The 13,607-nt window shown below is 44.9% G+C and overlaps 1 protein-coding gene across 3 annotated transcripts in view; it reads right to left on the bottom strand.

The window, feature by feature from the left end:
* LRRK2 (leucine rich repeat kinase 2) overlaps positions 1–13,607 on the bottom strand; it is a 1,446,345-nt gene that overhangs the window by 632,051 nt on the left and 800,687 nt on the right. For all 3 annotated transcript variants that reach the window (XM_069229760.1, XM_069229761.1, XM_069229762.1), the window contains one exon: positions 11,618–11,819. In XM_069229760.1, the coding sequence (XP_069085861.1) occupies positions 11,618–11,819 (202 nt within the window). The remainder of the gene's footprint in view (positions 1–11,617; positions 11,820–13,607) is intronic.

Genomic DNA, 13,607 nt, shown 5'->3' with positions numbered 1-13,607 from the left:
GGCATTCCACATTTATGGAAGATCTGCTATAGTAAGTGGGGATTCATCACCAATTCATGTACTAGATGCGCCCTGCTTAGCATGTCTTCAAAGTCATTGTCCACACCCGGCAGATGCTCCACAAACACATGTATATGATTCTAAATGACCCACTGCCATTTCTTTTGGGCTAAGGCTAATTGCTGCAGTGAATGAGTATCCCTTGATTTTGGATAAGATACTTTAATACTTAGCAGTCATGTTGTCCATTTTCACTAGGACTCTTTTCCCAAATAAGCATAAAAAATGCTCTGCACACCACCCACATTTTTGTCAGCTTGAGGAAATCATTGTGGATATTTTCTCTGCTCCTCCTTCCAGGTACCCTCAACATTAATGTTGTGCTCCTTACTCCAGCTGTGCCCGACGGTCCAGAAATGACCTTAGCAATAAAAACAAATTAGCACCATTTTAGGAGCAAGTGTTGGGTAGGTGCCTCAAGGTTTAGTGGGTATTCTTCCACCTCAAGGATCTCCTGTGCAATGCTGAATGTGTGTAGTAGTTCAGATCAAGCACGCCACCTTCCTTGCAGCTCAAGCTTGTTTCAAGTATCACCCTTAACTATTCACCTTAAAGCCCTACAAATATCAAACACAACACAAACAAGACTAAAGTCTCCAAGGAGTCCAATGGTATCAATCTCCTTACAAACATGCATCTGCCCTCCTAGCTGTTGTTCATCCCCTCTTTCAGCAATGCTACACCGTCACTGACTTCAGTGGTGTTACTTCTTCAAACTGCCAGCATAGTCCACTGATTTCAATTACCTCTGTTTTTTAGAGTGAAATCATAAACATATCTTTATCACCTTCCAAGTAATTATGTATCTGCCCCTCTTTGGGACATCAAAAATACACAACAGCTATCAAACCTTGGCTCGTCTCCAAAGACTTTAATCGTAACAAACAACCTTATTACTCCAACACTGACTTTCCTCCTTCAACATAAAAACACAACACTCTCTAAAATATTTATCACTTTCTGAACAATGATTCGCTCCTTTTATGTTCAATTCTATCATAGTGCATATTCCTAAATATAGTGCTCCTCAATTGATTTGAATGCCATTTAACTATACTATCACTCCAACACAGCTTCATAACTATTGACTTCAAAGATGTAACCCACTCATAAAACTTCCTTAAGCACCAAATAGGGATTTCACCTGTAAAGACAAAGGTATTAACTTGCAGTGGGCCAGGGTAGCCTTTACAGCAATGGTTCATTTTCACTGATTTCAGTGGCTTCATAATACAGCACCCTGTTAGCAATAATGGTTTACCACAACTAAAGACAATCAATTGAATCAAATAACAATCGCCCAAGCACTGGTTCACCTTGCTAAGCTTAAATGGCATCACATTATTTCCAAACCTTCAGCACCCTCACAAAAATGATTCACCTCTTAAGTTCCACTGAATCATAGTGGGGCATTACACTCCCAACAATGGATCAACTCAACAGTGGTTCACCTCCACGTATTTCATTTACTTTATATTTACACAAGTCTCCATCACCCTCCAATGGTCCAACTCTACCGACTTCAGTGGCATCCTTCTCCCAACAGTGGCTTATCCTATTGACTGTGGTGCTATCACCGATCAACAGACCAGCAACTTCACAACAATGGTTCTCCACTGACTTTATTGGCAACATAATACAGCATCACACTCCCAACAATGGTTCACCTCAATAATTTTCAATGGCAACAAACTATGCTTTTACCCCAAAACGGATTTTACCTCCAGCGACTTCAACAACATCACCGTCACAAAAACATTTCTGACCCAGCTCCCTCCCCACAATTCCATAACTTCCAGTGGACCAACTTAGAACTCTAGCAACAGTTCGCTTCAATAGACCAAACAAAATCTCAACGGTGGTTCAGCTCCACTGTGAATGTGCCTTTAATGGCAAACCATTAAGGTGATTTCCCAGAGCTGACTTGGCATAGTAAATTGCTGAGTCTGGAAGTTGCCAGGGAAACTAAATCACCATTTTTATGGCTGGACAAAAGAAAATCTTTTAATCGTATTGGATGTAAATAGAACCATTTGTCTGCCAACACTTATACTCGCTTCTGGTGATCGCTGGAATCTTTTCACAGGCTTTTTCAGTCACTGGCAGTGCCCCCCATGCTTGTGGCAATCATGTTAGCTAAATTCCCTGAGTTGTCACATGCTTGTGCTGCATATTACCTCACTCATTTCCAAGGATGGCCTCCTCTCAAAGCTGCAGGCATGCACCCATAGCACATCTAGGCCCATGGCCTTCCCTGTGCTCTGCACCAACAGTAAGATTCAGTCTGTGAATCTCACTGTGTGGTACTCTTAATGCTGATTAATGTGTGGGACAAATAATGCTTGTTACTGTGCACATTCATTAAAGCTTTGCTTGTGCAAGGCAATTAAAGTGTGTTGCTGAGCATGCACATTGATATTAGATACTGTAAGGGGCCACTAATGCATGTTTACTACCTGGAGCCACTGATACATATACTGCATGTGGTATTTGGGAGATACTATATCTGAGGCAATTAAGCATTACACTACCAATAACAGTAGTGTCCACTGCAGGACCCGGAGAGCCAGACCCAGCTTTCATTTTTGATTACCCATACAAAACAAATTAGCATATAATGAAACATAGTGGAGCAGACTAACATTGTTACTACAAACCTCTGACATGGATTCAACCCTTCTGCACTAATGTTGGACACATCTGGTTTAAGATTAGCAATACAAATTCTGTCTCAAACCGTTGATGAATTTTGCTGCCTGATCTTCTGATGCCGGTTGCTATCAAGGTGGCACTGACATATTACTGTTCATAAAAATTGCTGCTCGTTGATATTTGAGACCGTGGGCATGTACTCAAGATTCCTGAGCCCCTCTCATTTAAATCCATCAGAAAGGAAACCTCACAGAGTTGAAGAAGTGAACACAAGAAACATTCGTGTAAATGCTTAGCCAAACGTCTTCAAAAGCAGAAATGAGTAACTCTTAGCCATGGCTGTGGTTTTGTAGAGAGGATCAGGTAAATATATTGCATTTGACAATGTGTGTAATACAGGGTGGTTCTACAAGAGATTAAGCAGTAATTACCCAGTCCAATTTGTGTTGGTTTAGAGTCAAGGAACAAAAAAGTGCACTTGCATGACTACTGTCAAGTCATTTCTGTTCCTAGACCTATGAGCTCACTCTATGATAAGTAAGTAGTACTTAAAGGGAGGGTGTTGGATCACAACAGGCCTGCCTCCACCCCCACATTCAACTGCCTACTGTTTGCAGGGCAGACTCGACCTTTATTCCTGCTGAAGTTGGTTAATTCAGCACCATAAATTAGGCAAAATTAACATGCTTTATTTAGTGCACTTAGAAATGGCAGAAGCACAGTATTTACTAAGTTGTACAATATAGTACACATAAATACTGTCTCACATAAATATTACCTCACAGATATAGTTTAAAAAAAAATATGTGCCACTGGGCACAGATTTTCTATTATTAACTTCACTCACGGGGGCAATATTTATGCAAACAATTTTTGGGACAAGATATTTGTATCATCTAATATTCCAACAATCATATTCTGGTACCAACCTATTTAAAGCAATACGACTAAAAATATTCTTTAAAAAAAATGTTTTACGTTTATGCAAATGAAGGTGCACCAACTTGCACCAATAAACAGTAAAACTTCAGATTATGAAGTTAGCAGTATGGTGTTGTCATATGACAAAATTCCATTCACAGACATAACTGATATTGAGCCATTGATCAACAAGAAATCAGCAAAGCACTGCATAGTGTGTGGCACAGAACATTAAGGTTGACTTGAGGGGTCTACAGTGTCGTCATGTGTCCGATCAAGGTTATAATACGTCATCCAGCTACCCCATATCTTGTGAAACTTACTTGAGCACCCTCTACAGTTATAAGTCACTTTCTCAGCTTCCATATATAGGTCCATTCCTGTAGAGTTGGTGTCTCTGGGGCACCCAAGTGTTTGGCTACATCCTTCTTTGCCACCTCCAGATCCAAGTTACTACTGAGGAGCTTGATCTGTGGTATATCCACTTAAATAGGTATGCCGAGAAGTACATACTTGGGCTGATGTGGGAGACTCACCCCTAGAATCTTACAAAGTTCTGTCAGTATTGTTCGCCAGTAGATTTTTATGGAAGGGGACGTCCAAAGTGTGTCTAAGAGAGTGTCTCCAGCATCGGAGGCAGTCAGAGAAATCCGCTCTCCTAATCTTATGTAATCAGACATAATCATAGTAAACCCAGTGTAGGGTTTTACTCTGGATGAGTCGTAACCTTGATTTAACGTCCACCTCTCTAGGGTGCATTAATGCCTCCTCCCAGTCCGTATCATCTAATTCCTCTAGTTTATTTTCCCAATTTCGCCTCAGCGATTTAAGGGAGTCAGGAATGTTACTATTAATGTTTTATAGGTGGAGTAAATCGCTTTGTCTTCTAACTCTCTTGTGAGCAGCCTACCCTCTAAAGTTGCATATTCAGGTACATTAGAATCTTCCAGGCCCTCTACATTCCATGCATTGCTGAGCTGCATATATTTAAACATTTGTGTGTGGTGCAATTGGCATTCCCTTTGGAGGGGGCAGAAGGGTATCAGGCTCCCCTCTTCCAAGAGATCACCAAGTTTTGATATCCCTATTAAGTCCCAGGTCCTGAATCCCTTCAGCTTCCCAAGTTCCTTAACACTTGTTCCCATCCAGACTGGGGTCTCGAGTTATCTTATCTGCCCATCCTGTACATCTGTTAGCTCTAGTCCATGCCCCTATTGTTACCTGTGTCACCGGCAGTAGTCTTCCTGCTCCCTTACCCCAGTAGAGGTAGTGCATACAGTATAGCACTGGGTTGCAATCTGTGTTATTTCTAGCGCATATATGTGGTTGATCACCTGGTGCATAACCCCAATCATTGATCACCACAAGGTGAGCTGCCCAATAGTAAGCTCTTATATCGGGGAGGGCAATCAAACCATTATATTGGTTTTGTTGCATCTTCCACAATGCCATTTGTGGGTGCCCATTATTCCACAACAGCTTTCTGATTTCCATATCAATTTTGATGAAGATCCTACTTCTGGGATATTGCAGTATGTGTTTTGTAATACATATAGGAATTTAGGCAGAGCAATCACTTTTAACACAGCAGCCCTGCCCAGTGGTGTCAATGGTAGTGATTTCCAGCGGTTTGCGTCCTCGTGGAACTCCGCTAATACTTCTTAATATTCTGCTCTTTACAGTGCTCTTAGTCTGAAGTAGCATAAATTCCCAAGTATCAAAAGCCCTCTGTATCTAATCTCATCCAGCTCACTGCCTGTGGCAGAATATTTTTGTCCCACAGACAGTTTCAGCAATGCGAAAGCTCACAATATCAGGATGATCGTGGACCAAGCAGGCCCGAGGTTCCAGGCTCAGGGGAAAAAGAAGGGATGACAGAGGGCATCCGTGTCAAGTCCCTCTTTCTATAGGAAACTCCGAGGCGAGGACTCCATTGACTTGCATTGACGCAGTAGTGGCCCGATAGAGGAACGCTACCCAGGACTGGAAGTTAGGGCCAAACCCAAATCTTATCAAGGCCTGCATCAAATAGGGCCAGGGCACTGCATTAAAGGCCTTTTCGACATCTAAAGAAAGGAATGAATGTAGTTTGCTCCTGGGGTGGAGCTCTAATAGCCAATTGCAGAGCCCCTGGAGACTGTGGGGGTCATTCTGACCCTGGCGGTCGACGACCACGGAAGCACCGCCAACAGGCTGGCGGTGCTTCCTTAGCTATTCCGACCGCGGCTGTGAAGCCGCCGTCGCCCAGCCGGGTCTGGCAGTTTCCCGCCGGATTTCCCCCGGCTGGGGGAATCCTCCATGGCGGCGCTGCTTGCAGCGCCGCCATGGGGATTCCGACCCCCTTCCCGCCAGCCTGTTTCTGGCGGTTTTCACCGCCAGAAACAGGATGGCGGGAACGGGTGTTGTGGGGCCCCTGGGGGCCCCTGCACTGCCCATGCCACCGGCATGGGCAGTGCAGGGGCCCCCTAACAGGGCACCATAAAGATTTTCACTGTCTGCTTAGCAGACAGTGAAAATCGCGACGGGTGCAACTGCACCCGTCGCACCCCTGCAACTCCGCCGGCTCCATTCGGAGCCGGCTTCATTGTTGCAGGGCCTTTCCCGCTGGGCCGGCTGCCGCTCCCTTGGCGGGCGCCCGCCGGCCCAGCGGGAAAGTCTGAATGGCCTCCGCGGTCTTTTGACGCCGGGGTTGGAATGACCCCCTGTATTTGGTAGACCCCTTAGGCATAAAGCACGATTGGTTAGCACTCTGACAAAGCTTGTGACCAGCACAGTGGCCAGGATCTTTGCTTCAACATTGAGCAATGAGATCAGTCGGGAGGAACCCCAGCTCGTTGCAGGTTTCCCCTCCTTATGAATTGCAACTATTGTGGCCCGTCATAGATCTGCTAATAGTAGTCCCTCATCCCTAGCCTCTACGTACATGTTTAGGAGATGGGGACCAAGGATTCTGGTGTTTTTCTTAAAGAATTCCATAAGGAGGCCATTTGAACCTGGAGTCTTGCTTGGGATAGTTTTGCTACAGTTGCTTGTATTTCAGTAAGTGTAATCTCTTCCTCAAGGGCCAAGCGGTCCTCTATTGGAAGGCTCTATACAATGCGTCAAGAAAGGTTGAAATGTGCTGGGTCCCAGCCAGAGGTCTTGCCTTGTAAAAGGCCTATTAGTAAACAAGCAAATTCCTCTGCAATATTTTTATCGTTGGTGTGGGATTCTCTGACACTATCAATGATTCTATTCACCCATCGTGCCTTGGCTTCTAGTCAATGAAGCCACGCTAGGAGCCCATCAGCCTTGTCTCCTGTGTCGTAAAGGTGATGCTGTGTGGCCAAGATTTGGGGATGGGGCTCATTCTGTACTAGTGCTCGGTATTCGGCACACAGGTACGCAGTTCTACCAAGGGCTGAAGGGTCTGTTGACGCTCCCGGTGCACCTTTCTCACATTGTAATCTATGCTCTATGTTCTCTATCTTCCTAGTTTCTCTCTTCTTTTATATGCCTCCCACAGAGTGACTGCTGACTCAACTGACCCTGAGTTTTCCGTAAAATACAAGTCATTATCTACACTCCGTTCTTGCAATATTGTTTCATCTCTGAGTTCTCAGGCATTCAGCCTTCACCACAGCCCATTTTGATGTGGTCCTTTACCTACTCACAGCCAGAGTGGGAAGTGGTTGGATAAACCTCTAGCCAGGTATTCAGCACGCTCCACCCTATCTACCTCCCCAACTGGTGTAAAAATATAGTCCAGTCTGGAGAACACCTTATGAGTCCCAGAAAAGTAAGAGTATCCCCTTCTATCTGGTTGGTGGAGACACCAGAGATGTGAGAGTCCCATTGTATTAGCAAATCAGGCCTATGGTGTTACCCTGGGTGTAGCTGGGTTGGAGCCTGAGAGGTCAATTTCCAGATGCAGAACATAATTAAAGTCTCCCCTAACTAGTGGGGGAAGAAGTCTGCCTCCAACAAATTTGCTGTGACTTTTTCAAAGGTGGATAGCTACAGGCATGTGGTGCATAGACATTGATAAAGGTGATGTCTGTCCTTCCCCACAGTCCTTTGATAGCAACATAAGTTCCATTAGGATGTATCCAGGACTTCTGGACTAGAAAGGAGGGCATCCTTCAAAGTAAAATTGCCACCCCTCTAGAGCCTGATGTGAATCGTTCTTGGGCTAGTGTAGTGCAGGCTTCTTGATTCAAGAAACAGCATTGTGTCCCCACAATGTGTGTTTTCTATATTGGTTTCAGTTGCCGAATATAGATATCAACTAAACCTATTTAACTTTGTTGCCTAACCCATTAACATTCCAAGTAAGGATAGCACAATCAGCAGTCCCCTGTGCACCTAGATGAGTCATATCTGTAGCGTGACTTTCCTATCTTTGACCAATGTCTGAAACAAGCATGACCCCACTTATGTCACCTATTTTGTTCTTGAACATCAACATATTAGCTTTTAGCAAACAACTCACAGCAAAACATACCCTTCTTGGTCACCGTCCAGTTCATCCTCGGTTATCTGTTGTGTGGCCTCGACCTCTCCCCTGGTTGTGGAAGGCTGAATCTCCTTCCTCTTCCATTGTCCCTCTAATTCCAGCAATGTTTCTCCTATTGTCCAATCATTGTCTACCCTTTTCGGGCTTATCGTTAGGGTTAGTGGCTCATGCACAGCGTTAGTGTTTCGAGGAACATGATTTCGGCCTTGCTCCTAATCAGTCCCCCTCAGTCAGGTCTTTTGCCACTGTCTGCTTTGGTCAATGCCGGGTTTTTACTCCAACAAGGACAAGGGTTCCTCTGGTGCCTTGAAGAAATAGGATTTGTCTTTAAACAGACCTTTAAACTTGGCAGGAAAAAGCAACATATAGTGCAACTGCATAGCTCAGAGTTAGGCTTTCACTTAATCGAACGTTCTTTTTTGTTTCTGCACTTCACAAGAATAGTCGGGGAACAGCATAACAGTTGAGGATTCGAACTTTACCTCTCCCATCCGCCGAGCTTCCCTATGTATTGTGTCTCAGTCTTGGAAGTTCAAAGGTTTTGCGATTATCACAAGTGGGGGAGCACCTGGTGTTGGCCTGGCCGCTATAGCCCTGTGGACATGTTCAATGGCAAAACAACTAGAGAAGCTGGGTGATCTGAAGGTAGTTTGGAGCCATTGTCCCAGAAACTATCAGATTTAACCCTTTCACCCCCTCCAGGAAGGCCACGAGTCTCGAATTGTTACATCATGCTCGGTTCGCCACATCGACTCTCCTTTGCAAATCTTTAGTGATGGCCTTTATTTCCATCAGTTCCCACCCTTGGGAATGCGCAGTATCTTCCAGTTTAGACACTCTGGGCCTGATTCCTACCCTGGCGGTCCGAGACCGCCAGGGTAGGGTACCGCGGATGCACCGCCAACAGGCTGGCGGTGCATCCAGGGCAATTCTGACCGCGGCGGTACAGCCGTGGTCAGAAACGGGAAACTGGCGGTCTCCCGCCAGTTTCCCGCTGCCCTGGGGAATCCTCCATGGCGGCGCAGCTTGCTGCGCCGCCATGGGGATTCCGACACCCCATACCGCCATCCTGTTCCTGGCGGTTCGGCCGCCAGGAACAGGATGGAGGTATGGGGTGTCGTGGGGCCCCTGGGGGCCCCTGCAGTGCCCATGCCAATGGCATGGGCACTGCAGGGGCCCCCCTAAGAGGGCCCCACAAAGAATTTCTGTGTCTGCTTAGCAGACACTGAAATTCGCGACGGGTGCAACTGCACCCGTCGCACCCTTCCCACTCCGCCGGCTCCTTTCGGAGCCGGCTTCCTCGTGGGAAGGGGTTTCCCGCTGGGCTGGCGGGGGGCCTTCTGGCGGTCGCCCGCCAGCCCAGCGGGAAAGCCAGAATCACCGCGGCGGTCTTTTGACCGCGCAGCGGTGTTCTGGCAGGGGTACTTTGGCGGGCGGAGAATCACCCCCTCTGTCTTCTGTAGCTGTCACACGGTCCGCTACATTATGGAGGTCCTACCTCAGTAGCGAGACTTCTGAGTGGACTTCCCCAATCACTAATTCCAGAGCTGTTCTGGATTGTTTTATCACAGTTCGAAGTGCTGTGCTGTCCGGGGTAGGAGGTTCTGTATCATCCCCTTGGGAAGGCTCAACTGCTCTGACATACCTGACAATTTTATCCTGGCCAGGGTGTTTTGAGTCTTTATCTTTAGCCATTGCACCTGATGGTCAGTTACAGCAGATATTGTCTTAATATTGGTCTAAGCTGGTCCACTGCGAGCGGGTGAAGACCATCTGTGGGTCAGCAACCGGAACCTTTGTATTTAACAGCAGGGGAGCTGTGAGGCCTCAAAAAGAAATGTTATCACCACCTACTCTGAGCATTAGCATACAGAAGATGGGCAGTCCCAAAGTTTGGGTTTGTTTTCACTGCATAAGAGTTTTCTCAGCACTGCTCATAATATACCAGGGGTGCAAAGGGACCGACAACAGGGAGCGTTTCTCAGGTAGGGAGACTACCACCTTCTATGGTGTCTGGGGGGGCTGCAGCCATGACATACATGCCCCAGTACTTTCACTGCCCCTTTATGAGCTTCATGGCAGTATCTACAGACATCTCATGAGGCAGGAGCAGAAGCCCTGTCCTGCTGTGCTCTTCGGGTGCTCTTCATGGCATGGTACTACTGCAGATCCTCTTCTTTTGGAACCAGATAAGGGGCCTTTACCAGAACTCCTAGAGGGCCACTACAATTCAGTTAAAGGCCACCAAGGTAGGTCCATATGTATCTAAAAGTTACTGCCTTCCCCTGGGGCCCAGCGCCACCAGTCCAGTAAGCAACCCTTGGATTGTAGTTATAGGGCATGGGTATCACAGCCATCGCCCAGGGCCAAGATCTGTGTGATCCTGTCACCAGCTATGATTTGAGACATCCACATTGCTCTGTGCAGCTCCCGCTGCTCTGGGACACAGTTCTGTGTTCTGCCGCTGTTGCTCCATCTCCGCTCCACATTCGATCAGAGTAGATCAACGGGCTCTGATGCTCCAGATACCTTGCTGCCTCAGCACTCTCCCCATGTCTCGCATGTTTGGGAGTAGGCCATTGGTGCAGCCCTCTCACGACCTCTGGGACAATGCGCATTGCTTGGCTCAGATCAGTCGGGTGGAGGAGACTCGACAGGGTCACCAGTGTTATGGCCACAGTATCGACTGGCCTGATCCCTCGAGAGTCCTCAGGAGGCAGCCTGGGATCCTCTCCTTCCCAGCATCGGGCTCAGGCAGCTGCCATTTAGTGGGCTCGGCTCATCCTCTTCCACAAACACCTGTGTCCTGCAGACACCCAAGACACCACAATCAGAAAGCTCTGCTTACCTCCCAGGTCACAGAGAGCAAGGTATAGTTGGCATTGGAGGGCCCGGGTACACAGGATATCTGCAGGATAATAGTAGGCCAGGCCGGAACTCCGCTCAGACATGTTTAGCACACCATCTTGTCGGCTATGCCCCCACCCAGACAAAAAATATCCCTAATAACAGCAGAAGTTAGCAGAAGGTATGTTTAGTTACCATCCCCTAACTGGTCATAAAGAATGGTAGGCCAAAGGAGAGTATAGTTTTTGGCCATACTGGTCAGGACCCAATGTATGTTGGTTGAGGAACAGGATCTCAAAAAGACATCCAGTTGTTACAGGTACCTCATCTGACTTAGTTTTTTTCCATAGTGCAAACTTGAAAATAAAAGCTTAGTGCTCCGGCACATGTAGTTAACTAAGCAAGATGGGTGGTGAGACGCGGTAATTGTAGAAAAACAATGATAACGCACGTGTCCATTACTTAACATGAATTGCAATGGAGATATTGGCCTCAAATAAATATATATTTCCTTTTTTTAAACACTTGGAAGAAGATCTAAAGCAGGCTCTTCATCATCAAAAATTCATTACTTTTTCGGAATTGTTAGGTTATTATGCTTTCTATTCAAATAATTGATTCTTCTATTGGAAAGAATCATACCTGATTCATTCAGAAAACGAACTGCATGAGGAATTTCATTTTCATCCAAATGTAACTGACTTTCTTGCACGAGTTCCAATAACCTTTTTTGATCGATCACAGGGAATTCAGACGCTACAAGCTTCCGTTCATGCAGAATTCTCTTCTCCAGCTGCAGATAACTATCAGGGATTAACTGACCCACCACTGGCTGTTCCCTTATCTGAAAGAATAGATTATATTGATTTCTCAAAGATGAAAACGAAATAGCAAGGAGACATATGAAAACAATTAATACAACGGTTAATTTTACAGGTCACATTAAGAATAAAGCATACATTCTTAATCTGGGGTCCACAACACCTACCCAGACGGTTTGTGAGTGTTAAGAAAACTAAACAATGCAAGCTGATTAATAATTTGTAACTTGAGGCCAAAAATTATATTGGTATCATTAGCTGTATTTGTGGGGGGGGGAATCTACTATGAGACATTGGTGGCCACCTACAAAGACAGAGCAAGCATAAGGAGAAAGATATACAAAGTTTCCGGTGGAGTGTAGAGTATCCGTTCATCTTATAGAAATAAAATCGAATTTTAAAAAGCTCCAACCTGCTTATTAAAACTTTTATCTTTGATTCGTTTTATTTGTGAATTAATTAAATATTTAATAGATTGTGTATGCATTTCTGTATTTTTGGATATTGTTTTGGGGATGAAATAGTAAAAACTGCTAAGTGTGGGGTACCCAGTTTCCATTAGTGACTCAGTGGGAGTCTACAGAAGTCAAAAGCTTAAGAACTGCTGGAACAGCAGCTTCCCGTGTCTAGTTTGTTCAACACATTCAAAATACAGCAATGCAAGCTGTCTTTTACTATTAACATGAGCCAACCCTTTCTTTTCATCCAAACCGTATTGAAAACTATAAGTCAAAATATATATGTATTGAACAATGTTCATGTTTGATATATTGTGGCAAAATTTATTTTAAAACCCAGTGTAGGACAGTAACGAGGATCACACTTAGACTGGAAGAACAATCTACAAGGCAGAGGCGTAGCTATTGGTGCTACACCCTGCCCGACCCACAGATGTAAGTGTCTCTCTGCATTCCAATTATTGTCATATTTTACTACCCTACTGAGGGCCCAGGACTCGAGTGTGGTGATTGCACTAGGGTCCATGACACATTTTCTGAATAAGTGTTAGTGTGCTGAAGGTTATTCCCAAGGAGGGATTTTGGGTAAAATGGTAAATTGATCATCTTAAGGCACATAAGGACAGGAAGAAAAGGACAGCAATATATGGGGACATTTTGGTAAGGTTTGAAGAGTTGGGGGTCTCCTCCCAAGTAATTGGGGACATGTGGGAGCAGAAGATGTGTTCATCCACATAAGATCAGTAACTTGGTAAAACTAGAAGTTAAGGACCACATTAGTTAGGGAAACAGAGATTATAACAAAGGCTGTTTTGGTTGCATTTTAGCCATAAAATACTTTTAAAATACATTTTGTTAGTAACATTGGTAAAACACTGGCAAAACCTGATAGGGTTTAAATGTCCCTATTTGGGGGTGACCTGGAGCTCTCCTTTAATACATATTTGGAAAATGGTATATTTTTAATGCACATTTGTTAAAATGTGTTAGGATTCATTTTTTGGGGGGGTACTGGCATTTATATAGGTTGAACTTCCCCTGGAAGAAAATGTAGCAATTCCAAAGAAAATGGGAGTTGCTAAGAGAACACAATATTATGTATATAAATTTAAGATCTTACTCACTGGAACTGTACAAAGGGTTGAATTTTCCTATATTTACAAAATATTTACACTTCACATATACAGTATTATTAGTTTTAGGTCAAGTATCGCATGATTTTGAGTCAAGCTGGGGTTAGAACCCTTATCTCCAGGTTCCATAGTCAGCAGTTGGGACAAGAGACTCTACTGTGGAATGTAGGGGTGCCATAATCCTTTAATGTACAACTTTCAAAATACAAGTTTTCACAAT

This window comes from Pleurodeles waltl, chromosome 4_1 (assembly GCF_031143425.1).
Source record: "Pleurodeles waltl isolate 20211129_DDA chromosome 4_1, aPleWal1.hap1.20221129, whole genome shotgun sequence".
In the NCBI taxonomy this organism is placed as follows: Eukaryota; Metazoa; Chordata; class Amphibia; order Caudata; family Salamandridae; genus Pleurodeles; species Pleurodeles waltl.
Note: the sequence above shows the minus strand (reverse complement) of the source record. Positions and strands in the feature narration are given on the sequence as shown.